The sequence below is a fragment of the Balaenoptera musculus genome, chromosome 14, assembly GCF_009873245.2.
Source record: "Balaenoptera musculus isolate JJ_BM4_2016_0621 chromosome 14, mBalMus1.pri.v3, whole genome shotgun sequence".
Taxonomy (NCBI): Eukaryota; Metazoa; Chordata; class Mammalia; order Artiodactyla; family Balaenopteridae; genus Balaenoptera; species Balaenoptera musculus.
In genome coordinates, this window is record NC_045798.1 from 16,355,526 (window position 1) to 16,382,843 (window position 27,318).

At 36.2% G+C, this 27,318-nt stretch overlaps 1 protein-coding gene across 5 annotated transcripts in view; it reads left to right on the forward strand.

Annotated features, from left to right (window-relative positions):
* Positions 1 to 27,318, forward strand: part of NAA25 (N-alpha-acetyltransferase 25, NatB auxiliary subunit) — a 74,186-nt gene that overhangs the window by 29,720 nt on the left and 17,148 nt on the right. For 3 of the 5 annotated variants that reach the window (XM_036823818.1, XM_036823819.1, XM_036823820.1), the window contains exons 11-20: positions 391 to 503; positions 7,275 to 7,482; positions 8,307 to 8,396; positions 12,184 to 12,364; positions 13,063 to 13,162; positions 18,164 to 18,315; positions 18,845 to 18,970; positions 23,996 to 24,239; positions 24,667 to 24,790; positions 26,202 to 26,267. In XM_036823818.1, the coding sequence (XP_036679713.1) occupies positions 391 to 503; positions 7,275 to 7,482; positions 8,307 to 8,396; positions 12,184 to 12,364; positions 13,063 to 13,162; positions 18,164 to 18,315; positions 18,845 to 18,970; positions 23,996 to 24,239; positions 24,667 to 24,790; positions 26,202 to 26,267 (1,404 nt within the window). The remainder of the gene's footprint in view (positions 1 to 390; positions 504 to 7,274; positions 7,483 to 8,306; positions 8,397 to 12,183; positions 12,365 to 13,062; positions 13,163 to 18,163; positions 18,316 to 18,844; positions 18,971 to 23,995; positions 24,240 to 24,666; positions 24,791 to 26,201; positions 26,268 to 27,318) is intronic. The other 2 variants (XM_036823821.1, XM_036823822.1) reach the window with 2 other exon arrangements.

Here is a 27,318-nt window from a genome sequence, read left to right on the forward strand (position 1 = left end):
TTAACATATATTTAATATTTGTTAAGTAGTTCAGGAACTGTTGTGGAGAAAAGCATGTTTGTTTAATGTTTGCATATAAACTCAAGTCTTTATTTAAACTTCAATGAAAACTTTTAAACTATTTAAACTTTAATTGAATGAAAAACTTCACATTTCCTCAGTGTAATAACAGGTAAACTGAGTTTGCAAGAGTCAGCTCCTTTTTAGTATTTATTTTTAAACTGGCAAGCTATCTTCCGGCCCTCATTGTCATCCTCATTCTCATTCAAGCAAAATTTTCATTTAATTGAAATAAATGTTTTTCAAGTCAGACTTCTCACTTAAATTAGAGATTGCTTCAGTCCATGAATAATTTAGTGATATTTCCCCCCCCACCCCGCTCTCTCTTAGGTGATCCAGAAGAATTAATGTTCCAGTATTTTAAAAAGTTTGGGGATAAACCTTGTTGTTTCACAGACCTCAAGGTGTTTGTTGACCTCTTGCCTGCTACACAGTGTACAAAAGTAAGCAGAGTTCTGTTGGGTACCTGTATTTATTGCAACTAGGTTAAGTGTTTGGGTTTCCTTTCTAAAATGGGTGAAAGTGGTGAACATGAGATATCAAGATATTGCTCTATCAAGCCAAGTAGTCTAGGTGCTATCAGATTAAAGGCATGATTTCTTGTAAAGTTGAGCCGCAATGAGAATAAGCCCCTGGTAGATAATTGGATTCTTCTGTTCTGTGTGTGTGTGTGTGTATGTATGTATGTATGTGTATATATATTTTTTTGAGATAATTGTAGATATACATGCAGTTGTAAGAGAAATAATACAGAGAGATCTGTATACCCTTCACCCACTTTGTCCCAATGGTAAGATCTAGCATAAGTATAGTATAGTGTCATAATTAGGAAACTGACATTGATAAAATCCACTGACTTATTCAGATTTCATCAATTTTACATGCATTCATTTGTGTGTATATGTGTGGTGTGTGTGTGTGTGTATATTTAGTGCCGTATATAGTGCGTATGGATTCATGTGACCACCACCTAGACAAGATGCATAGAAGTTTCACCACCAGGGTCCCTCCATGTTCTCCCTACACTTTTTTACCCACAGCCACCTCCCTGTATCTCCTCCTTTCCCCATCCCTCTCCCTCGGCAACTACTGATATTTTCTATTTCTATAATTTTGTCATTTTAAGAATGTTATATAATGGAATCATATTATTTGTAACCTTTTGAGATTGACTTTCTTTACTCAGCGTAATTCCCTGGAGATTCATCATGTTGTTACGTGTACCATGTCCATTCCTTTTTATTGCTGAATAGTATTCCATGGTATGGATGTACCACGATTTCTTTAACTTGTTGGAGAACATGTGGGTGTGTCCAGTTTTTGGCTATTACAAATACAGCTGCTGTGAACATTTGTATGCAGGTTTTTTTATGGGAACCTAAGTCTTCATTTCTCTGAGAAAAATGCCCAGTAGTTCAGTTGTGGGGTCTTATGGTAGCTGCACATTTAGTTTTTTAAAGAAATGGCCAGACTTTTCCACAGTGGCTATATCTTTTAAATTCCCATTAGCAATGTATGAGTCATCTGGTTTCTCTGCATCCTCATCAACATTAGGTGTTGTCACTATTTTTTATTTTAGCCATTCTAGTAAATGTGTAGTGATGTTTCATTATGGTTTTAATGTACATTTCCCTACTGGTTAATGCTGTTGAACATTTTTTCATCTGCTAATTTGCCATCTGTATTTTCTCCTCAGTGAAGTGTCTGTTATTGTCTTTTGCTCATTTTCTAGTTGATTTATTTTTTTACTATTGAGTTTTGAGAGTTCTTTAGATATTCTAGATACAAGTCCTTTGTCAGATATATGGTTTCAAATATTTTCTCCCAGTCTGTAGCTTGTCTTTTCATCATCTTAACAGGATCCTTTGCAGAGCAAAGTTTTGTTTTTTTTTTTTTGCCATGCCATGCAACTTGCAGGATCTTAGTTCCCCGTCCAGGGATCTAACCCAGGCCCTGGCAGTGAAAGCACTGAGTCCTAACCACTGGACCACCAGGGAATTCTCAGAGCAAATTTTTAAAGTTTGATGAAGTCCAGTGGACTTTCCTTTTAATATCTTGTCTTTGATTTGCTCAAAACTGTAGCAGTTAATTGCTGATTATGTCAAATCATGATTCATTCTTGCTGAAGCAGTCTGAGACTCTAAATCTAAGGGATTTTTAAAAAATAAACTTGAAGGCCTAAATAGACATTTCTCCAAAGAAGACATACAGATGACCAGCAGGCACATGAAAAGATGCGCAACATCGCTAATAATTAGAGAAATGCAAATCAAAACTACGATGAGGTATCACCTCATACCAGTCAGAATGGCCTTCATCAAAAAGTCTGCAAATAATAAATGCTGGAGAGGGTGTGGAGAAAAGGGAACCCTCCTACACTGCTGGTAGGAATGTAAATTGGTACAGCCACTATGGAGAACAGTAGGAAGTTCCTTAAATAATTGAAAATAGAACTGCCATATGATCCAGCAATCCCACTCCTGGGCATATATCTAGAAAAGATGAAAACTCTAATTCGAAAAGATACACACACCCCAGTGTTCATAGCAGCACTGTTTACAATAGTGAAGACATGGAAGCAACCTAAGTGTTCATCAACATATGAGTGTATAAAGAAGATGTGGTATATATATATTCAGTGAAATATTACTCAGCCATAAAAAAGAATGAAATATTGCCATTTGCAGCACCATGGTTGGACCTAGAGATTATCATACTAAATGAAGTAAGTCAGACAGGGAAAGACAAATATATGATATCACTTATATGTGGAATCCAAAAAATAATACAAATGAACTTATTTATAAAACAGAAACAGACTCACAGATGTAGAAAACAAACTTATGGTTACCAAAGGGGAAAGGGGGGGAAGGGATAAATTAGGAGTATGGGATTAACAGATACAGACTACTATAGCAAAATAGATAAAAAGAATTTACTATATAGCACAGGGAACTATATTCAATATCTTGTAATAACCTATAATGGAAAAGAATCTGAAAAAAATAAATAGCCACATCACTTTTCTGTATACCTGCAACTAATACAATATTGTAACTCAACTATACTTCAATAAAATTAAAGAAAAAAAAACCTTTAATTTTGGAATAACTTTACATTTACAGGAAAGTTGTAAAGATAGTAAAGAAGGTTATACTCTACCCTTCGCCCAACTTTCCCCAACATTAACATCTTAAATTACAGTGGTACCTTTGTCAAAACTAAGAAACTAACTTTGGTACATTACTGTTAACTGGCCTCTAGACTTTATTTGTATTTCTGTAGCTCTTCCATTAATGTCCTTTTTCTTTTCTGGGATCTAAGCCTGGGTACCATATTGTAGTTAATTGTCATCTATTGGGAGTTTTTGATGTGATAGAATCAATGTAAATCAATTATATGTATATCAACATCATGTAAAGAAATACTGATACATATCAAGAGAGTCTGTGACTTTGGTCAGCTTTACTCATAAAAAACTCTAATTAGTGAAGGTTGGAAGTCTTCCTATCACAGGGCTACCACAACCTGTTCTTCCAGAAAGCCTCTATCCTCCCCATATGGAATGAGTGAAACTCAATGGGAGCACAGTGGCAATGACTAGAGTATTTGTTTGGTGACCATATCCTTAGCTCACCAGCACTTCATACTTTGGCAGTCTTGAGGTTACACATCTAAGGCAAGTGGAGCAGTGCATTCTCAAACTGGTAAGGAGCCAGTGGTCTCTACTGGGTTCTGAAATGACTGCCACTGTTCACTTTGGTTTAGAAAAAGTTGTTCTTGGGTTGCTCTGCTTATAGGGCACAGGCTAAGCTTTAGAAGTTTTCTAGATAAATTGTAACATATCCAGAAAAGAGGGTTCTGGGTTATAGAAAGACTTGAAGCCTATGAGAGAGAAATGGTTGAGTGGAAGAGATAGGTTTGGTATGGTGATGACAGAGTACTTTATTTCTCATAATTTGAAAAGCTCTCCTGTAGAAGAGGGAAGAGAACAGGGCCAGCAAGAAGTTGTTTCAGGGAATTAAGAATTTGGCTCAGTGAGAGAAAGATCTTTTTTATAGTCACAATTCTCTAAAAAACACTGTGTGAGTTTCATGTTACTGGAGGGATTTAAGCAGAAAATAAAACCACGTGGGAGAGATTCATTCACTAAGTGTTTGTTGCACATATTATGTGCTAAGTGCTAAGGTAGGGAATGATTGATCATGTTTTGTAGTGCTTACTGTCTTGTAAGTTAAAGCATCAAATGATGGGAAAGCATTAGAGGAATGCTTATATTGCATTTAGCTGAGATTCATATAGGTTTGCTAGCATAAATTTTAGTACCAGAAGCTCTGCTTTATTGGCATGTTTGAAAATCTTAGATCGCCTCTGTGACCCCATATACTAATAATCTACTGGGAGGAACCTTCTAGAAATAGTGAAATACTAGCAGTGATGAGGTGGTCATTGTTCAGTGAGACAAAGGATTTAAAGCTGTTGCAGTGAGTTTTGTAATCCTGTGTAAATTTTTAATTGAGAGGGGTAATTTTGCTGCCACAACTTTTTAAATGTAGGATGACTTCAATAGCTAAAAATCCTGCCACTCAGCAGTATGTTTGTCAGAGGATTGCAAACTGTCCAAGTAAGGTTCAGACTGAGAACTGTTGTCCCAATGAATTAGGAGACGCATTCTAAAATGGGACTGGCCCCTAAGAGGGGGCCATTGAGTCCAGTTATCCTGAAGAGGCTCACCCATAGAGACGTTTTTATATTTTGTTTCCTTTGCCTTGGGGTTTTAAGCTAACAATAAAATAATTCCAGTTTTTAAAGAAGCTTTTTGTGTAGCAGTGAAACTGTACAGACTAGAATAGCAAATGAACGTATTGTTTCATGACAAAACCTGTTTGGAAGATTCTTTAGCATTCAATAAAGAAAGCCTTAATAATAAACATAACTAGTATATAAAATGGCTTACAAGAATGGAAGAGCTGGCAATAGAAATTATATAGGCATTTAATCAAAAACATGAACACTAGTGTCACAGTTTCTTTGTTACAAATGTGATTATCTGATCATAATAATTAAAATTAAAATTCATACAATTGTAGAAAATTGAAGTAAAGTCATTACAGATGTGAAACTACATGTTGAGTAGGATTTTTATTTTAATTTAATTTTTGTTTCCAAAAATTACATGTATAAATTGAAAAAGTCAAATAGTGCTACAAGGCTTCTATTGAAAAACAATTGCAGCTCTTTGCCTTCTCCAGCCCTGATTCTGGCTCTGTACAGGCAAATCACTTTCAACCCTTAACTGCTTCTTCTGTTATTTAACTCCATATTTCTAAATTATAGGCTTATTTAGCTATTTGTTTATTTTTACAGTTATAGTATTCATCTATTGGTATCTTACTGTGGAAGGCAATAATTTTGTTCATAACATCCCACTTCTCCCCTTACCTACTTTTCCCCCAGTATAGTTTAGTAATTATGCAGTATTTATATTTTAATGACTAAATATTCACAGCTGAGCCACTTTGTATATGGAGATTACCTTTCTTAACTTTCTTTCTTGGAGTTAATATTTTTTTGTTCAGCTCACCCCAATCAATCTGACAGAACCATAAAAGTTTAAAACTCCTCTTAGCGTATTCTGAAACATGAGGTAATAGATCTGTTCCATTCTCCCCTTGAGTCTACAGTGTCTCTGGTTCAGTATCTCCTGGGGGTAAAGAAAACCTGTGGCTTCTGCTGGGTTTAGGAAGTCAGTCAGTGAGCTTGGGGAGGGGTCTAATTTCTTAGAATTTAGCAAATTCTTCTGTTTCAGTCCCACCAGCACTTTAGCTTTCAGACGTACCTCTTGCCCTTAATTTCTGAGTCTTCCAAGGTTCTGTGGCTGGAAGAGGCTTGCTGCTTATTGGTGGTCTCCCCATTCATACTGTTGGATTTCAGCTTTCTTGGCCCTGTACATTGGTTATTACTTACCACCTGCCCTTCTGCTTTTTATCTTTTGAAATCTTGTTAATGTTTATCATTTGCTGTCATCTCTTCACATGTTCTTGATCCTTTTGGGTTGATTCCTTTTTTGTTCTTTACTGTCATCCTAATAGGATCTTGGAAGGGAGTGAAAATAGCCTGTGTTTAATACATGTGTAACTGGAACTGTTTTTTTTTGCTTTAAAAATAATTTATTAGTTTTGGATCACAAAATATAGGGAAGACACAAGGGTGATGCCTGTGACCCCTTGGCTGCACTTCCCATCCATAAACACCTTTTAGAACCCCAGACTCGTGCTGCCCAAGCATTCTCTCACATCCTAACAGCTGCAGAGTATAGTATACGACCATGTAGGAAGTTTAAACAGACACCCTGTACATGATGCAGGGGTCCCTTCTCACTTTTGCCAATATTGCAACTGTACTGGTTGTGGAACTGGTGTTCTTAAAAATTTATACCGAATTTAGAGAATTAAAAACATTTTATTGCAAGATGTTACCATTGGGGTGGAATTTCCTGGCAGTCCAGTGGTTAGGGCTTCACGCTTCCACTGCAGAGGGCATGGGTTCAATACCTGGTCAGGGAACTAAGATCCCACATGCCGTGCGGTACGGCCACAGGAAAAAAAAAAATGTTACCATTAGGAAAAACTGGGTGAAGGGTACATAGGATCTGTCTGTGTTATTTCTTACAATTGCGTGCAAATCTATAATTATCTCAAAATTAAAGCTTTAATCAAAAAAACAATTTAAGGCTATTGACAGGACAACCATTCCTTTCAGTGTATAATGTTTCCTTTAAGAATTTATTTGTAGTATATCAATATAATAGGTTTGTTTTGGGGTAATTGTTCTTTTTTACAGTCTTCCTATTCCTAATTAAACTTTTTCATTGCTACATTACATATTATGTCAATGTGTTGTAATTTAGGAAACATTTTCACGGTTCTTTTAATCTTTTAGTGCATATACTACATGGTATTAACATAATACTTTTGGCCAGCAATGAATGCGTGTGCCAGTTTCACTGGAGTTTTACCAGCACTGTGTGCTGTTAGAAGTGTTTTTGTCTTGGCAATTTTGGTAGATAGAAAATGGTATACTAAAGGGGTTTTAATTTGTTTTTTTTCTTGATACCTTTTTCTAGACCATTTCAGTATTTGTTAATTATGGCCTACTAAAGACTAGTTCTGTTTTGAGACCTGTACTTCTTTTTTTTTCTTTCAACTTTGCAGTTTATTAATCAGTTACTTGGAGTTGTTCCTTTGTCAACACCAACAGAGGATAAGCTGGCACTGCCTGCTGACATCAGAGCTCTGCAGCAACATTTGTGTGTGGTGCAGCTGACAAGGTTACTTGGCTTGTACCACATGATGGATAAAAATCAGAAATTGAGTGTGGTCAGAGAATTGATGTTAAGGTACCAGCATGGACTAGAATTTGGTGAGCAGCCTTTCAAAATGTGCAGTAGTTCCCTGATCTGCTAAGATTTAGAAGTCAGTTTTTTATCTCTCATAGCATGCTGTTGTAATGCTTTTGGCAAGGAAAATATTTTGTCAAGTGGGAACACTATCCAGGTAATAAAATGCAAAGCCTTTCTTAAACTTGGAGTTTTAAAAATTATAATTGGCTCCCAGATATCCATATTCTTCCTGATCTGGCCAGCCAACTCTTTATCACAGTGGGGCTCAGATGAATTGCAGAGTTTATGATAATTGTCATATTTTCTGCTTATAGGCCTTAATATTCTGAATATATAGACTGTGTAAATGAACAAAAAGAATTGTAAATTGTGAGATAAATATTTAGTTTAGAAGTAGATGATCTTCAGATTGCTTAGATATGTGTGGTAAAATATAAATTATCTGATTAGATGATATTAGTATTTCTCTAACTGTATTCTAAAAAATTAGGTGAAGTAATGAGCATAATACTACATTAGTTGTACATGGCTCTTGGATTCTGTTCTTTTCTTCACCTAAAACCTCCTTCCAAATCTTGCTGCTCTCCTTTTGGGACCATTTGGAATACCACCTCTATTCTGGAACCCTTCCTTCTGCTCCAGCTGAGTGTGGTCTCACCTTCTTTTGACTCTTTTGATTCATGGCTTATATTTTTCTTCTGGTATTTACTCCATTCTTATTAGTTTCTTTTCCTCTTTTTCTCTTCTTCCTCCTGTCACTTTCTTGCTTTAAAAAAAACTCCTTTGGGGCAGTAATAATTGAACAAATCTTAAAATACAGATATGATTTTTTTTTTCCCTATAGGGAAATCCTGTTTGAAAACCGAATTGCAATTTTCAGACTATTACTGTCTCCTTGCTGTCCATGTGCTTATTGATATATGGAGAGAAACAGGTAAAGAGCAGTGATTTCAGTTTAACTTTACTCTTTGTTTTTATTGACTATAAATCCTTAGACTAAGTATATAATCCAAGAATTTGATTTATGCTTTTAGGTTTTTCTTCCTTGCCCTTCTCCAGGGTGCTTCTAGAAGAACCAAAGCCTCCAAGTATCCTCCTCTCTGTAATCAGGATAATCTTAAATCAGTGGATATCTGTTCTGTTTTAAAATATTTCTGAATAGTGAGTAAACAACCTATTACAAAGTTACAATAATTAAAATACAGAGAAACTGATTCAGACATAGATGTATGGGTCCATGGAATAAAATAGCCATTTTTGTTCACTTCAATTTATATAGGAAAATACACTTTTTTTGGAATATAGTTCAGATTAGTCCATTTAAGACAAATATATACTGCATGGTAAAGGAAGCATCATGAGTCATTAAGCAAGAGAAGGATGATTCAAAAGATGGTACTGAGATTGCCTTTTCTTTAGGTCTCACCTTCTGACATTTTCTCTTATTAGCAGTTTTTGAGAAAAAATAACTTTAGCTACTTATTGCATATTATTCATGAGAATAAACTGCAGAAGAAACAGGGCTGGGAGACAGTGCTGTGCAAGACAGACACAACCCTGCCCTCATGGGTCATTTAACCAAGCACTCAATTTTGATACTATCTTCCTCATGCTTAAAATCCTTCAGATATGCCCTATTTTCCTGAGGATAAAGGTCAGCCTTATTAGGATGGTTTACAATGCTCTCTATAATCTAGTGTCTGTCTACATCTCCAGATTCTTAGTACTTAAAGCCCTGAATCTACTTTTTGGTTTGTTTTTTTTTTTTTTTTGCTACTATCACTGAACATCATGTTACCTCTCTTTGAAATAACTTTCTTACCTCCTTCATCTCACTTTTACTCAAACAGTGCCTCTGACAAGCCTGTCTTGATTTCACCCCCTTCCTCATTGCAGATTTTATGCCCCTTCTGAACTTTTGTAGGACGTTGTGTATACCCATATGATAGTACTTGTTATACTGTATTGTACCGGGGATGGGGATGAAATCCTTTTCATCAGAGTACTTGGTATCTGGAACCCCACATTCAGGAGGTTGCATAGGGCTGTAAAAGTCATCTTAATGTAAAACCATTAATGAACTGACTACTTAGTAATTTAGCCCCTACTCAGATACCCTTCCCCACTTATTCCTGGCATCTATTCTTGCTCATAGTGACTGTGGCTTTGCTAATCTCTTGGTTTTGGAGCAAGATATCTGACCATATAATAGTAATAACAGTTAACAGTCGTGGATCATCAGGCACTTGAAGGTGCTTTATATGAATTAGCTAATTTTAAACCTTGTAACAATACAGTTAAGATTGTTACAGTTTTACAGATGTGGGAAATACAGGGCAGAGAGAAAGAAGTTAGGTGGGTTGTCCAAAATCATACAGTGCAAATACATGGGAAGTTATAGATATTATATATATATAGATGCAAGGTTTCTTGAAGTCAGTGAAAGTGATGTTGAATGTTCCAGTTGTAGGCTGGAACAATAGTCATTGTTCAAGGTGGATCTGACAAAAATTAGAAATGTATAGAAAATTGGTGAGGATGTTGAAAGAGACTGATTTGAATGTGACAGGATTAAGAAGAGCATTTTAAGATTAAATTGATGGTGCTCTCAAATATTTTTTGCAAAAAAGCATTTCTTTATGATTGTGCTGCAAAAATAAAATGGGGAGTGAAGGATGTCATTTTTTCTCCTCTAGTTTTATTGAGCTATAATTGATACATTACATTGTATTAGTTTAAGGTATACAATATAGTGATATATCGCAAAATGATTACCACAATAAGTTTAGTTAAAGTCCATCACCTCACATAGCTACTTTTTTTTTCCTTGTGATGAGAACTATTAACATCTACTCTCTTAGCAACTTTCAAATACACAGTACAGTGTGGTTATCTATAGTCACCATACTGTACATTATATCCCCAGAATTTATTTATCTTTTTATTATATCATTTTGTTATATTATAAAATTTGATTTTAAAAATTTTGTCCCCCAAATCCTCATCAACCCTTGATGCTCTTTGATTGGCATAGAGTTGTAGTTATATTCTAAATTTTGCAAAATAAAATAAGATGATAAATGTCATCATAATGTTGGGTTTAATAGTTCAGAAGTGTAAATTAAACCTTTTTTTTTTACTATTTACTTTGAAATTTTGTTTCCATTTAAAAGAGATCTTTAAGAAGTTTTTTAAAAAATTTCTGATACTGGTTATCTTTGAATAACTAGGACTTAAAAAAATTATCTATTATCTATAATTGTCCAACTGTCTCTTCTACTCAATTCTGAACCTCTTGAGGCCTGGAACCACCTATGACTATTATCTCTGGGTGTTATATCTAGTGTTACTGCAGAGTTTAGGTCACTGAGTGTTGAATTAAATGAAATTATGATTGTGAAGACCAGGTAGCAACATGGGAAAACAAAATCGGGTGTATGCCATGATTACTACTGTGTAAAATTGTGCTGCAAAAATAAAATGGGGAGTGAAGGATGTCATTTTTTCTCCTCTAGTTTTATTGAGCTATAATTGATACATTACATAATAATGTTATATATACATAATTGATAGTAATCAATACATAATTGATTATGTATACATAATTGATAGTTCACAAACAGTACATTAATCACAGTGGTAGTTTGAGTAGATCATGGGTGGTTTGCATAGTTTGGGTAGGATTATGGATGATATTTATCTAAATCCCCAATTTTTGGTTATGTCTTGTTTCTTTTCTCTTGGTAAAAAGCATATAGAATATAATTTTAAAAGCTCAGTGCATGGAGCTTTTTATTTTAGCTGTTTTTTCTAACTGTAAAAGTAGCTTGTAAAAATTTGGCAAATGGTTTATTTTAATCTCGCTTTTCCAACTTCCAAAAGACTAACATTTTTGCATATTTCCTTCTCTCTTTCTCTGTGAATGTTTTATATACTTGAGATGAACTCTTCATACTAGTTTGAATTCTGTATGTTTTACTGATCATTATTGCATAATTATTTTCCCTTGCTGTTAAAAACTCCTTGTTAACGTTAAATGGCTGTATGGTGTTTCCCTGTGTGGGTGTAACTATAGTTTACATAATCATCCCCCCATTATTAGTACAGTGAATGTTTTTGTATATAAAGCTTTATCTGCATTTCATATTATTTTCTTCAGATAATTTCATAAAAGAGAAATTACTTTTTCTTTAAGAATATTGATGCATGTAACGTTTTGAATTTTAGTAGGCCAAAAAAGTGTATCATTTTAGTTTGGTTATTAATGAGCAGTTCTTTTTTCAAATATTAGTTGACATCTGTTAGTAGAGTTACATGTGGAAGAAAAATGATGTCAAGAGAAAGCATCTGTCTGGGGTCTTGTAGAGAAAATCCTGTACTGGGAAGGTTGGTGGATTCTAGTTCTTCAAAGTCCATCTCTTCTCAGAATCTAGGATCCTGTGAGATTCCAGACTTCTCTTTAAGACCTGGCAGCTCAAAGTTTGCATCATTTTTGCAGATGCAGGTTTAAGAACTGAGGTAACTATTGAGGGACTGTCTTTTCAGGGAAATTCCCTATTTTGGTTACAGGTGTGTATCTAAAATTTGTTCTCTGCCACCCAACCACATCCTTAGAATAGTTAGGGGAGGTGATGGTGTCAGTTAGTTTTTATTTTTTAGTTTTGAGAAACCCCCATTTGCTGTCAAGGTCCGTGGATAATGCTGTTATATTTTGGTTCTAGGTGATGAGACCGCTGTGTGGCAGGCCCTGACTTTGCTGGAAGAGGGACTAACTCACAGCCCTTCCAATGCTCAATTCAAATTGCTGCTTGTTCGAATCTACTGTATGCTAGGGGCATTTGAACCGGTGGTGGATCTGTATTCCAGCCTTGACGCTAAGCATATCCAGCATGACACCATTGGGTTGGTAGTATATACTCTGAATAATGAGCAGCCAGCTACAACAGTGTGCGGTCCTCATATATGGAACTCTAACATTTTGATTTTAGCAGAAAAGTTGTTCCTGGTATTAAGCTTTGTAGATTAATCACCTGTTATGACCCATTGCAAAGCAGAAAGAGTTTTATCTTTCTCAGCATTTTGTGGTAATTTCAAATTTGTACAATTTAGAAATGGTTAAAAAAAAAAAGTTTTCCCCAGATACAGGTAACAGTTATATACTTTGAACTCTTTTTCTTAGCACACATTGTTTTCAAGTCTTCACTTCTGCCTTGCAGTTGCGGTTCACACTTGTATGTTACATGTTGACCCCAGAGATCCTTTGAATTTGTATTTTGACTATTCTTTGTGATGAATCAAGGGTATTTTCTCTGTGTCCTGTAGAGCTGTTTTAGGAAGACAATATTCTGTTCTCTAACAACTTGTGTTCCATTAATCATCTGAGTGTAAGAAAGCATGGCATAGAGCTTTAGGTCTCCCACAAAACTGAATTAACTTTGCTGTTTTTTAAAATTTGATTCTGTGAATTAGATCATTTCTATGGCCGCATGTTTTAACTTTTCGTATGGCTAGCTGTTTTTCTACCATAGTAATTTGAAGTGTAGTATTTGATACTAGAGGTGGGTAGGTATAACATTTTTTTTTCTTTCCTTCCGACCTAGTTATCATTTGACCCGATACGCCGAATCCCTAGGTCAGTATGCTGCTGCATCCCAGTCCTGTAACTTCGCGCTCAGGTTTTTCCACTCCAACCAGAAAGATGTAAGTGAAAAAAAATTTTATTTTTTAATATGGTCTTGGCCTGCTGAAAGAACATGATTCAGAGAGCGTCTTCCCTCGGGTCACAAGTACACATGTTAAGGTGCACCACACTGTACTCACACGTGCCCTTAGTCTATAGCTTACTGGCCAAGGCTGTTAGGTAGAGGTAAGGAGTTTTTGTGGTTGTTCGAAAGGGTATGTTTAATAGAATCCATGAGAAGGTGCATTTAAAACTGGGTATTAGCAGAATACGAAGTGCCTCTTAGGTCTGTGTTTTAATCTCTAAAAGACTTTCTAAGGGTATAAGAAATAGCCCATAAGAGTGTATAGCCTGGGATGCCATATATGATTTTGCGAGAGCAGTTGTTCTCGCTTACTTTTATTGATTTCTGAAGTTTATAACCACCGTGTTCTTTATCAAGAGTATACTTATCTTTTCTTACAATTATAAAATTGACCAAGTTCAGGACACTTTAAGAAACTTAGGTCCGTAGTATGTTTTTTAAAGTAACAATAAATAAGATAGAGCTTTTATGTGCCATAATGAAAGGATGGGATTTGCACCATATTTTTCACTACAAGCAGATGTGATCTGCACTTGTCAGTTAAGCAGAAGTTATTGTGGAAAAACCATATGGTCTCTACTCAGTCGAGGTATGTAAAACCACCCAGGAACATATGTGGAGATAAGGTGCATCTCTACAGTGGTCACACTACCTGCTTGCTTCTCATGTGCTTCTAAGACTCATCACCTGGAATTTTGCCATGCCAGGTATCTGCCCATAGTGTTCCATTTTTCATGGTCTAACAGCAACTAAGAAACTTGGCAAGGAAGCTGGTTTCTAAGGTTCTTCTTGGCAAAGCACTCATGAGGATTTTTTTAAAAAACCCTTTTGTAAATATGACTGCTATACCTAATTTATCTTCCATCTAATTCTTTAAGCTTGTGTTAAATAGAAAGCTGGGACAGGGCAAAAGCATTTCTGACCAATAGAATATAGGTTTGTTGTTCTCAGCTTGCAATAATTATATTCTGACACACTTCAGGTCATGGCCTAGAGGGCTGGTGTAGCACGGGGTGGTGATCTTTGCATCATCAGTTGGCTTTTGAGCTCTGTCCCTTTCCACCCATGGCTCTACTTCCCAACAGTGATTGTATCTCTGTTCAAACCTCATTTTGTGCCCTAGCTTCCGATCAGGGAGAAACAGAAGTGGGCATCAGCATTTGAACGTATTGCTCAGAAGCTGCTAGCCCGGGTTCACTGTCAGAAGGGCATCTCTAGGACCTTGGTTCTAAAATCTCTTAGCATAAGTGGGCAGTTGAGTTATAAATCTGTGAGTTTTCACTGTATATTCAAGTATCTGTGCTTGAGAAAAACAAATATCGTATATTAATGCATGTATGTTGAATCTGAAAAAATTGGTATAGACTATCTTATTTCCAAAGCAGAAATAGAGACATAGACATGGATACCAAGGGGGAAGGGGGGAGGGTGGGATGAATTGGGAGATTGGGATTGACATATCTACACTATTGATACTATGTATAAAATAGATAACTAATGAGAACCTACTGTATAGCACAGGGAACTCTACTCAGTGCTCTGTGGTGACCTAAATGGGAAGGAAATCCAAAAGAGAGGGGATATATGTATACGTATAGCTGATTCACTTAGCTGTACAGTAGAAACTAACACAACATTGTAAAGCAACTATACTCCAATAAAAATTAAAAAAAAAAAAGTATCCATGCTTGCCCTTCTCTGTTTTCAAGAAGTTTCACTAACTGAGGAAAAAAATCAAAAGAAAAGTGTATTTCAAATCTCATTTTTCTGGCTCTGATTACTGTGTTTCTAAGGAAGAGGTTAAGTAAACATTTGATGTAGTGAAGAATCCTTTTCAAAGTTTTGTTTCTCAAATAGCTTGATGTGGATGTGGGGGTTAAATAAGGGATTAATCCAAGCCTGGTGTTTGGTTTTACTCCAGTTTTCAATCATCCAGCATTCTAGAAGAACTATATTGTTCATGAGTTGGTCAATAAAGGCACATTATTTTATACTAATAAAAATCAAGCTTTAATTTTTCTTACCACAAATACTGTGTCTGAAGAAGTGTTTTGAAAACAACACGCGCACGCACACACAGACACACACACACACACAACAACCAAAAGTATTGTAATAGGGAAAGGAGATCCCCAGGAGTGATTTGAGAGGGCACGTTGTCCTCAGTGGCTTTTCGTATCTTTGTTTGATATTTTGCTGATGGTTGTGTGTGACAGGAGTGACTAATTCATCTGAATGTACGTGATGCTGAAGCTGAGAAAAGTAAAGCATTTTATTAATCTGGGACTAGGACTCTCTGCTTGAAATTTATTTTTATTACTACTAACTAAGAAAACAGCTATTTAATCACATTAAAGTAGATAATTGGGGAGAGAGCATGGAGGGGGCTAAGTCCTGGAGGTAAAAGCAAAACACAGTACAGCAAGGAAAACATACCTTAAACCGTAATGCCCAGCCCAAGTCCCAGAATAGGAAAATGGAGACTGTGGTGTGGACTGTTTCCTACAGGAGTTTGAAGCTAAGAAAGATCATGATTGTAGTGTTATACTGTATGTGTTAAACCTTCTGATAGTATTAGAAATACGTCTCTGGAAAGCTAAAGCTCTATGCTCTACATCTTTTATTCTTGGTAGTTTTTGGCACCCCCAGATGGTTTTTCCTTGAGTGACTGATGTATTTCAATTACCAACTAGCTCTTTGAAAGAACATCTACTCCTTAAATGGAAAATCTGCTTTGTAAGGCTTTGTGCTGTGGGATTGAAAGTTGTATTTGGACGTCGATGTAGGGGTTTTCTTTTTGGAAAGGTCGTTGTCTGCTGTCATCTTATTTGGAATAGAGTTTTATAATATAAAAACTAGAGTTTAGATTTACATATCTCCAAAAGTAACTTACATGTTCATACTTTTAAAAAAAATTGCCTTTACAAGTATCTATTTTAGGTATTCATGAAGATCATTATTCAAGGGTTTGATGTCCATGTATTTCGCTAATTTTTACAGTGACCAGGGTTCATTTCAGGAATCCATATGGGATCTCAATAGCCTCATTGGTGCATAAATGAGTAGAAATGCGTACAGACAACATTCTCTGATATTCAGAAGTCTTTAAAGTACCCATGGCTTCCAGTTTTGCCTGCAGTTCCAATAGGTCGTTGTTTCTTCAAATCATGGTGCTTCCTCAGTCTGTCCTATTGGTAGCTGCCCAGGCCCTTTTCTAGCTCTGCAGTGATACTTTACTGCAGTATTAAAGGAGGACTATCTTAAAAAAAGAAGCCAGAGAACTATAGTTGCCTTCTTAGTTTGTTAAAGGACTGCATTCCTTTTTTGTGGCCCCTTATTTTTCTCTTGCCTTTTTTCTAAAGTGGTATTCCATGGACCACTCAGAAGTTAAAACTTCCTCTACACTTGGTAAGGCTGAGTTCTTTCCTTTAGTCATAGCGTATTTTGGAACTGTAATTAATAAATTTGATTGGAATCACCAAAGTCAAATTTTTATCCTGATTAGTTGCTGGATCATATGTTCCTAACCAGCCGTTTTTTTCAAACTGTAAGGTCCTATTGCAAGGGCTGATGGTAAACCTTGCTATGTTTTCCAAACCAAGAGGCCATTGGATAGGCATATGTGTTTAGGGTATCCTGGCCTCTTCTTGACTGAGCGTATCACTGCCCTTTAATCAAGCTAGAAGGTACATTTGAGCTTTTTCAGATAGTCCTTCTTTAAACCTGCAGGATCACAAGTAATCTTTTTAATTTTCTTGTGTCCGTCCGTCTTTAATTTCTCCAGATACTGCAGGCAAACAGCTCGCCGAGGTGTCCCATGGGGGTTTAAAAGCCGCATCGAATGCAGTTGAATTAGCGCCCGTGGCGCAATCCCGCGGCCTGAAATGAACCCTGCGAGGCTGTGTATCAGAGGGTATGTTGTTGACTATTGGCCTATTTTCCTATTGGGCAAATTATTCGGTCATAATGGAGATGGGGGCAGAGCTGACTGAGGCTGTGCAAAAAGACTGTCTTTTCTAGAAAGGATCTTTGGGGGCAGACATCAACTTTGAGTTTAGTACTTTACTTAGCCCAAAAGGGTGCCCTTCTGACTTCCGATGCTGATGGCGTAGGCCCACACCCATGAAATGTTCTTCCCTGAGATTTTCTTCTGTTGTGCCAGAATTTCTGTTTAGGATTCTTTATCTTGCCTCTGTTCATGTTTCTTCTGTATATATGTATTAATCTAATTAAAGCACGTGGTGTATGTTATGGGATTTTCTAGCATAGTAGTTTGGATGGACAGGTAACATCCTGTTACCTGTTTGGATGGACAGGTAACATTTTTGCATTTTCTGTCCTCAGAATGGATGATGACATGAATTTTTATAGGTCTTTTGTTTGGTGTCTTCTATCTTGATGCAATGCATATATTCCTATGTTTGTGATATATTATTCAGAAGTAAACAAAACCAAGGAGCAGCCTGTCTTTTTTCTGAAGGACAGTAATTTTTATTTGTGGTGGTGGTGGTATGGTTATATTATTCTGGTGTTTTGGGAACCTTTGTATAAAACAAAGTTTATCTTAGATGCAGAAAAACATGGAGTAATATCCCTTCCACAATGGCACTAACCAAAACCTTGACTGATGTGGTATAACAAAACCTTCAGTCCTGTTGAAATGAACATAACTGCTAGGAGAAAGTCTACGTGGTGGTAGCAGCAGCTAAATATTATTAGTAGTAATATTAGTGAAGAAGACATTTGACTCCAGTATAGGATAGAAGAAAAATATCATTTTTAAAAGCTGATATTCTATTTGGTGACCAAGAACTTTAAAGATTAGATTCAACATCTTAATTTTAGTTTGAGTGTTGTTTTGTTTTGTCTGGCAAGGTTTGTCTTCGTTGCCTGACATGTGAAATGTTTATACCAAGGTGATGTCTTTCCTTCCCAGACCTCAGAATATATTATTCAAGCTTACAAATATGGTGCATTTGAGAAGATCCCAGAGTTTATCGCTTTTAGGAACAGGCTGAATAATTCTCTTCATTTTGCACAAGTCCGTATTGAACGGATGTTGTTAGACCTTCTACTTGAAGCAAATGTGTAAGTATTGCGCAAGAGCTAATAAGGAACTAAGAGATTAGATCAGATGCTGAGAGCCATTAATGGGCCTCATGGGTGTCATTAGCGGGCTTAAGCTAAAGAAAAATGGGAAAGAAAAATGTAGGAGGGAACAGGGAAGAAAGGGGAAGGTGCCTGTCATGGGGAATGATAGGGTACTGCCAGCACCATCCCAGGTTCCATACGGAAACCAGCTAGGCCGTGGTCATCATCCCTGGCCCATATTATGTTTACAAGCTTCCCCATACCCTGCAAACATGGGATTTCAGGAATTAATGCTGATGAACTTTATTTTGGTTGGGCCTCCAGATGCCTTTCTTTTGCTGTGTAGCAGGCCAGAACCATTGCTTGGTTGTATTCACGTTATATGAGCTTTTACTTCCTAATATTAAAGCCTTCCTTTCTTCACTCTTTCCTTTTCTCTCTTTCTAGTAAAACAAAGTCTTGGCTAACATGTTTTCATGACTATTTTATTATTGAATAATACTTAAATAAATTTTCATTATCACAGATCAACCAGCTTAGCAGAAAGTATAAAGTCAATGAATCTTCGGCCAGAAGAAGATGACATTCCATGGGAAGCCTTGCGAGACAACAGAGACTTAAATGTTTTCTTTAGCTGGGATCCAAAAGACAGGTAACTTGAATTTAACCCCAAGCAATTTATTTTTAAAGAATCAAGATGAATTTAAGAGTTTTATATATTATATTATATATTACGTATATATAATAACATTTTTTATTATAGGGATCAGAAAATATAGGTAAGCCAAAGGAAGAAAAGAAAACCTCACCCCTATGTTGAGATTACTGGTTAATCTAAAAGTTAATTCCTCCTTCACAGCATACATGAAAACGGATTCCAGATGGATTAAAGATTATATGTTAAAACTTAGAAGGAAATATAAAAAATATTTTTAAATGGTTGGGAAAGTCTTTCTCAGCATTACATCAGATCTGGAAACAAAGGATTTGACCTCTAAATATTAGTCTTCTATATAGAAGTAAATTTGTTAACAAGTTCTAGAGGTATCTGGTAAATTAGTAAATTTCTTCATATATATTAATATGCTTCACATATACAGAGAATTGGTGAATTGGTCAATTTCTTCATATAAATATCCTTCACATATACAGAGAACTCAATAAATCAATAAGAAGAAGATAAATGAAAAACAAATGGGGCAAAGGGTTTAATAGGAAATCAAAGAAATGTACTTTACAGCAATAAAGATTTGTATTTTAATCTATCAGACGAAGATTTAACCTATCACATAAAAAAAGATTAATCCTTGTTCTCAGCTAGGTTATGGGAAAGTGGTTGTTGTGAGTTTACATGGCAGTAAAACTTTATGTAACCTTCCTATAGGGAATTTTAGTTATATGTATCAAGATTGAAAAGGCTGTGTACCATTTAATTCAGCAGAACCACTTCTAGGAAAGTGGAAACTAAGGAATAAGTGCACAAGTATGCAGAGACATGTATACAAGGTAGTTCTGAATATGCTGTAATTTGGGGGCTGCCAAGACTACATTCAGTGATTTGCCAGGACTCATGGGATTCTACATGTAGTTGGACTCACAACTAAGTTTTTTTTATAACAAAAGGATACATGACAGGATCAGCAAAGGGAAAGACATACAGGTGGATTTTGGAAAACTCCATGCACAGACTTCCGGTGTTCTTGCCCTCCTACGAAGGAATATACTGAGCGTGCTCCTTTCTCCAGCAGCAAAAAATGTGGTATTTCAGGGCTTCCCTGGTGGCGCAGTGGTTGAGAATCTGCCTGCTAATGCAGGGGACATGGGTTCGAGCCCTGGTCTGGGAAGATCCCACATGCCACGGAGCAGCTGGGCCCGTGAGCCACAACTACTGAGCCTGCGCGTCTGGAGCCTGTGCCCCGCAACGGGAGGGGCCGCGATAGTGAAAGGCCCGCGCACCGCGATGAAGAGCGGTCCCCGCACCGCGATGAAGAGTGGCCCCCACTTGCCTCAACTAGAGAAAGCCCTCGCATGAACCGAAGACCCAACACAACCAAAAATAAAATAAAATAAATAATAAATAAAGTAGCTATAAAAAAAAAAAAAAAAAAAATGTGGTATTTCTGTGCAATATTTCTGCCCAGAGAAGCCCATTAAAGATTTGGTGCCCAAGGTTTTCATCGGCTGGTGATGTAGGCACCCTCAGTCTAGCTTGTACCAACATTTCAGACTCCCAGAAGGAAAGCACTGTTCACCCTTAACCACATAATTTGTATGAACAATCTAGGCAGGTGAGCCACTCTTGTCATTTAGGGAATGGTTGGCCTGCTTGGTTCCCAGACATCAGGCAAGGGCCAACCTTGCAAGTAGGCCCTTCTGAAGATAATAGCCTCAGGGTTGCTATGTTAACTTTTTTTTTTAAAGAATATTTGGTGGGGGGATTTTTTATTCATTTGTTTGTTTGTTTTTATTTTTGACTGTATTGGGTCTTTGTTGCTGTGTGTGGGCTTTCTCTAGTTGCGGTGAGTGGGGGCTACTCTTTGTTGCAGTGAATAGGCTTCTCACTGTCGTGGCTTCTCTTGTTGCGGAGCACAGGCTTTAGGCACGCAGGCCTCAGTAGTTGTGACACATAGGCTCAGTAGTTGTGGCTCGCGGGCTCTAGAGCACAGGTTCAGTAGTTGTGGTGCACAGGCTTAGTTGCTCTGCGGCATGTGGGATCTTCCCGGGCCGGGGATCGAACCCATGTCCCTTGCATTGGCAGGCAGATTCTTAACCACTGCACCACCAGGCAAACCCTATGTTAACTGTTTTCTGTACACACTGTCATAAAAGATGCAGTTTGCAAAATAGTATAAACACTGTGAACCCATTTCATCTGTTTAAAGTATATTACATAAATATTTGTAGTTCATTTTCGTACATCGTATTGCAAAAGTCTGAAAGGATCTATACCAAGCATGTTAATATTGTGGGTTCTCCATCAGTAGTAGCGTTGTAGTTATGACTTGTTGACATTTCCGTTATAAACTTTAATTTTGAATTGTTTATGCAAAATAACTGGATTTATGTTGTATTAGGCTGAAAGTTGACAATTTTGGCTACCATTTGTGGATTTTGACTTAGATTCATTATGCATATCAGAATCTTTTTTTTTAATAAGAGCATGGAAAAACATTTGTTGTAAACTGCTCTTTAACAAAGAATATTTAGTTTTTTTACACAAAGTTTGACTGGCAGTTAATAGTGTGAAGCAGATCATATTTGTATTGATTGAAAAATGAAACTTAGAAACTTAGATTTTAAAAGTAGTGACAGTGCTTAGCTTACTATTATTTATCATTTGAATCATTTAAATTTAGTGAGAATATTAATTGAGAATGTTTTTCTTTCTAATTTTTATACTCTGTAAATCATGGCCTTAAAAATAATAATGCATAATGAAACAATTCCAACATGAAGAGTGTTTTTTACTTCTGTTACATAAAAATAATTTGAGTGCTTACTTAATATACCTTGAGTGGTTATCTAGTAAATCACTAAATAGATGGTATCACTCAACAAATAATGTTATTATTTTCTGAAGGAATAAAGATTTCCAGTCATTAAACAAAAACTAAATAATCAAGTGTTCTGTATCAGGAATTATAAATATGCCTTTCCAAGATCATTTTTAAATTATTTTATTTATTTATTTATTTATTTATTTATTGGGCTGTGTTGGTTCTTTGTTTCTGTGCGAGGGCTTCCTCTAGCTGCGGCAAGCGGGGGTCACTCTTCATCGCGGTGCGCGGGCCTCTCACTATCACAGCCTCTCTTGTTGCGGAGCACAGGCTCCAGACGCGCAGGCTCAGTAATTGTGGCTCACGGGCATAGTTGCTCCGCAGCATTTGGGATCTTCCTGGACCAGGGCTCGAACCCGTGTCCCCTGCATTGGCAGGCAGATTCTCAACCACTGCGCCACCAGGGAAGCCCCCAAGAATATTTTTATGTGTCATTTTTACCCTGAAAGTTTTAACTAATCGAAGTGATGGTTTAAAATAAATTTTAGAAAACTTAGGATAGCATGGATTCTGTTCCTATAACAGAATCTCAGTGGAATGTTTTTCCCAAGACTAATAAAAATTTAATCTGATTTTTTAAGACTTTGTTAGCTTCCATTTAAATGATAGTATAGGGACTTCCCCGGAAATCCCGTCCAGTGGTTAAGACTCCACCTTCCAATGCAGGGGGTGTGGGTTTGATCCCTGGTCAGGGAACTAGGATCCCACATGCCGCGGGGTGCAGCCAAAAATTAAAAAAAAAAAAAAAAGATAGTACAAGCATATACTCTTTGGTAGCATTTTTTGTTCTTCAGACAAACGGAAGTGATTTTAATAAGGCTTAATAATATTTAATGGCAACCTTCTGTTCTATTTTAAAAATCTAGTCTTTTGACCACTTTGACTTTTTAAATACATGACATCTTTACCAAGTGCACTGAAGGTCTATTATAGGGAGAACTGGTTGGGAGACAATAAAAGTTTTTATTGTAAGTCATTCATTTAATTAAAAAACATTGCAAATACTGCATGTTGTTATTTATATAAAATCAGAAAAAGGACATTCTTATCAAGTTCCAAAATTTGTATATACTTTTAGGTCATAAGAGTTAATAGTTTTATTTATGACTTTGTAGATTATGTTATTTATGTGTGAAACAAAGCAGGAAAATATATTGAGAAAGAATTATATTTATGGAGGAGTTTTTTAATGTGTTACATTTCTTAAATGTGAACATATATATATTTTTTTAACATCTTTATTGGAGTATAATTGCTTTACAATGGTGTGTTAGTTTCTGCTTTATAACCAAGTGAATCAGTTATACATATACATATGTTCCTATATCTCTTCCCTCTTGCGTCTCCCTCCCTCCCACCCTCCCTATCCCACCCCTCTAGGTGGTCACAAACCACCGAGCTGATCTCCCTGTGCTATGCGGCCGCTTCCCACTAGCTATCTATTGTACGTTTGGTAGCGTATATATGTCCATGCCACTCTCTCACTTTGTCCCAGCTTACCCTTCCCCCTCCCCATATCCTCAAGTCCATTCTCTAGTAGGTCTGTGTCTTTATTCCTGTCTTACCCCTAGGTTCTTCATGACCTTTTTTTTTTTTTTTTCTTAGATTCCATATATATGTGTTAGCATACGGTATTTGTTTTTCTCTTTCTGACTTACTTCACTCTGTATGACAGACTCTAGGTCCATCCACCTCACCACTTAATGCGTACTTAAGTAATGTTTAAGGAAACCGAAGTAATGCATTGTTGTGCATGTTGGCAGTGTCAAAAATAAAACCATTTTGGTGGTTAAAAAAAAAATATTGTGGGTTCTTGGTTATCAGGGCCCGTTTTCCTTTTATTTTTTTACTTTTCTGTCATTTGAATTTTTTGTATTATGTATTTTATCATCAGAAAAATGAATCTCACCTAAGGGGAAAACGACCTGTTAGGTAGGTTATCTTCCCCATTTTATGGATACCGAAATGGGGACTTGGACTGTCTTGGTTTGTCCAAGATCATTCAGCTATTAAATGAAAGCTGGGACCATTCAAAGGCGTCTTGACTGATGAAAGTGAACTTTGAAAGCTTTAAAGTTAACATGAATAATATGGATGGTTTGCGGATGTTTCTTTTTAAGGGATGTTTCTGAAGAACATAAGAAACTTTCCTTGGAGGAGGAGACAATGTGGTTAAGAATCCGTTCCTTAACCTTGAGGCTGATCAGTGGACTTCCAAGTCTTAACCATTCTGTTGGGCCAGAGAACTCAGAGAAGACCACTGAGAATGGAGTATCCTCCCGGATTGATATTTTCCGTTTGCTCCTTCAACAGCTGGAGGTGGCCCTGGAGACGGGAAAGCGATTTATTGAGAAGGACATTCAGGTATCATCAGTGCGTATTTATAATCAAAGCTGCAATAATATGTGACTGTCTTTTTGAAAATAGGAATTGGGGATGGGTGAGTAGTAAAGAACAGTATTTTGTCCCACTTTATGGCATCTACAGGAAAAAGACAAACTTTTTAAACTTGGGGAATTGCAGAGGCTTCCTCAATATCCAAATTGGATAGTGAGGAAAAGCAAAATAACTTTTTTGTGATGGTAAACTTTTTAATACCTGTCAACAAATTAATACAGCGTTTCTGTTTTCATCATAATGATTTGGTTATTATTAGCTTGCTGATCAGTGCTTTGTAACTTAATCATGGAGATAGATTTTTATCCAGTTCCTTGTTTTCTCATTTTGTATTTTATGAATTTAAATTTCAGTGCATTTAAAGAACATTTAAAGAACTTTTTTTCCTTTCCAGTATCCTTTCCTTGGTCCTGTACCTACCAGAATGGCTGGATTCTTTAATTCTGGCTGTTCTCAGTGTCAGACCAGCTCTTTTTATCTTGTTAGTGATATTTATGAGCTGGACATCAATGGTTTAGGTAAGTGTATACTTGCATGAGTATATTTACAGGGTCTTTGTCACTGAAAACTTAGTAAGTGCAACAAAATATCTATAACCTCACATATTTGGAAAAATTTGGAGGAGATGGGAGCTGGAAGCTGTTCTAGAATGTCTGGTTTGCTATACAAGAAAGTCCATTAAACAGTTTACAAAATAATGTTTAGAAGCTTGACTCCGTTACATATTTTTTTTTTAATCCGCCCTGCTGCGCCCCCCACACCCTGCCCCCGCACCTCTAAATGCCACTCACTCCCTTTCCCTCGTTATCCCACTTTTGTTTTAAGTCTGTTCCATATTTAAAATCATTTTTTAGGGCCAAAAGTTGAAGAAATCCTTGATTTGTTGAAATATTGTTGGATTTCAAGTTGAATTCTTTTCATTCATTCATTTAAAAATTTTTTAAAAATTGAAGTATAGTTGAATTACAATGTTATGTTAGTTTCTGGTGTACAGCAAAGTGATTCAATTATACCTGTATATATATACATGTATTTTCATATTCTTTTCCGTTCTGGTTTATGATAGGATATTGAATATAGTTCCCTGTGCTATACAGTAGGACCTTGTTGTTTATCTGTTTTATGTATAGTAGTTTGTATCTGCTAATCCCAAACTCCTAATTTATCCCTCCCCCATCCCCTTTCCCCTTTGATAACCATAAATTTGTTTTCTATGTCTATGAGTCTGTTTCTGTTTTATAAATAACTTCATTTGTATCAGATTAAATTCTTTACTTAAAAATGAAGGCCTAGGGACTTCCCTGGTGGTCCAGTGGGTAAGACTCCGCGCTCCCAATGCAGGGGGCCGGGGTTTGATCCCTGGTTGGGGAACTAGATCCCGCATGCATGCCGCAACTAAGAGTTTGCATGCCACAACTAAGAAGTCTGCATGCTGCAACTAAAGATCCCGCATGCCACAACAAAGACCTGGTGCGGCCAAAATAAATAAATAAATATTAAAAAAAAGAAAGAAGAAGGCCTAAACTTTGTAGAGAAAAGATTTTTTTCTGAGCTGTCAACCCAGCGAGAGTCACAAATACCATATAGGTCATGTTTTTTTGTTTGTGTTTTGTTTTTCCCAAGTCATAAGGTTTGTGGATCCTGTCATTTAGAGTATTTGAAACACGTAGATTTCTGGTCCTGCTAGAGAATCTTAGGTAGTGCTTTTGGCAGAACGGTAATTAATACCTTTCTTTGCCTTTTTTCTTTCCCTTTCTCTTTCCTTTTCTCCTTTTCTTGTCCTTCATCTTTCTCTCAGTAATGGAATTTAGAGGCCTGTGGGTCTTAAGAGAAAAGAAAATGTCCTTGCCTATGCTTCCAGGTATTGGTCTTGCTTCTTTATCTTACTAAAAATTGAATTGAAAGTTTTTCATTGTGTTTCAATTTTAGAGGATACAATGGAGATCCAGGAGCGAGTAGAGAATAGTCTTAAGTCTTTACTAGAACAGTTAAAAGGTAAGTGGTCTTACTGTGGATTCCCATATCGTATCTGATTGTCTGACAATAGCTCTTTTTTCATAGAAACTTGTAAGAGGTTTTGAAAACTAATAATGCACACATTTTGGTATTTTTAAAGACTTTGTTTCTAACTTTAAAAAGTTTTGATTACAAAAGTAGTAGACACCTATTGTAAAACAGTACACAAGTGGGTATGGTCTTTTCCCCTTCCCAGCCCCATTCCTGCAGAGGTAAGTAGGTATGTGCTGTTGAGTCTGTATTTCTACATACCACCAAACAGTCATACATGTGTGTATGGAAATACATAGTAGTGATTTTTTAAAAAAATATATCAGAGGGTATAATACGTGCTTTTCTGGCTTTAATTGTTTGTTATCTTGGACATTTTACCATGTCAGTTATATACACACCCCATTTGTTTTAAGGGCTGCATAATATTCCACAGTATTGTATCAGTGTACCAGATTTATTTATATGCTCTGAGTACATAATATATTATGCATAACAATGCTGACATAAATATCTTGGGACACAATTGTTTGGGTACTTATTTGAGTATTTCCTTGGAGTTAAATTCCTAGCAATGAAATTATTTGGTAAAGAATATACATATGCGTTTTCTTTTAACTCTCTGAAATACTTAAAAAAATTATTATTATTTTATTTAACTATAGTTGATTTACAATACTGTGTTAGTTTCAGGTGTACAGCTTCAGATTCTTTTCCATTATAGATTATTGTGCATTTTAAATCTATAAGGGTCTTTCTTTTTAGGAGCCTAAAAAGTCTTTTATTTTGTTGCTCAAATGAAGACTGAGAATTAAAAGATGATCAAGATTATGAGAATAAACCTCGTATTTGTTATGAAGGTTCATTTCTACCATGCACATTGGTCTTTTAGTCTATAATGGCACAAGTTCTTTTAAACCATCCACTTGAAGTCTTATTTTTATTGTGCCAATGGCCTATCTGTGGAAAGGCGTAGCTGGTGTTTATTTATTTTTTAAATAGTTATCCCATATTTTATTTTATTTATTTTTTAAATTAT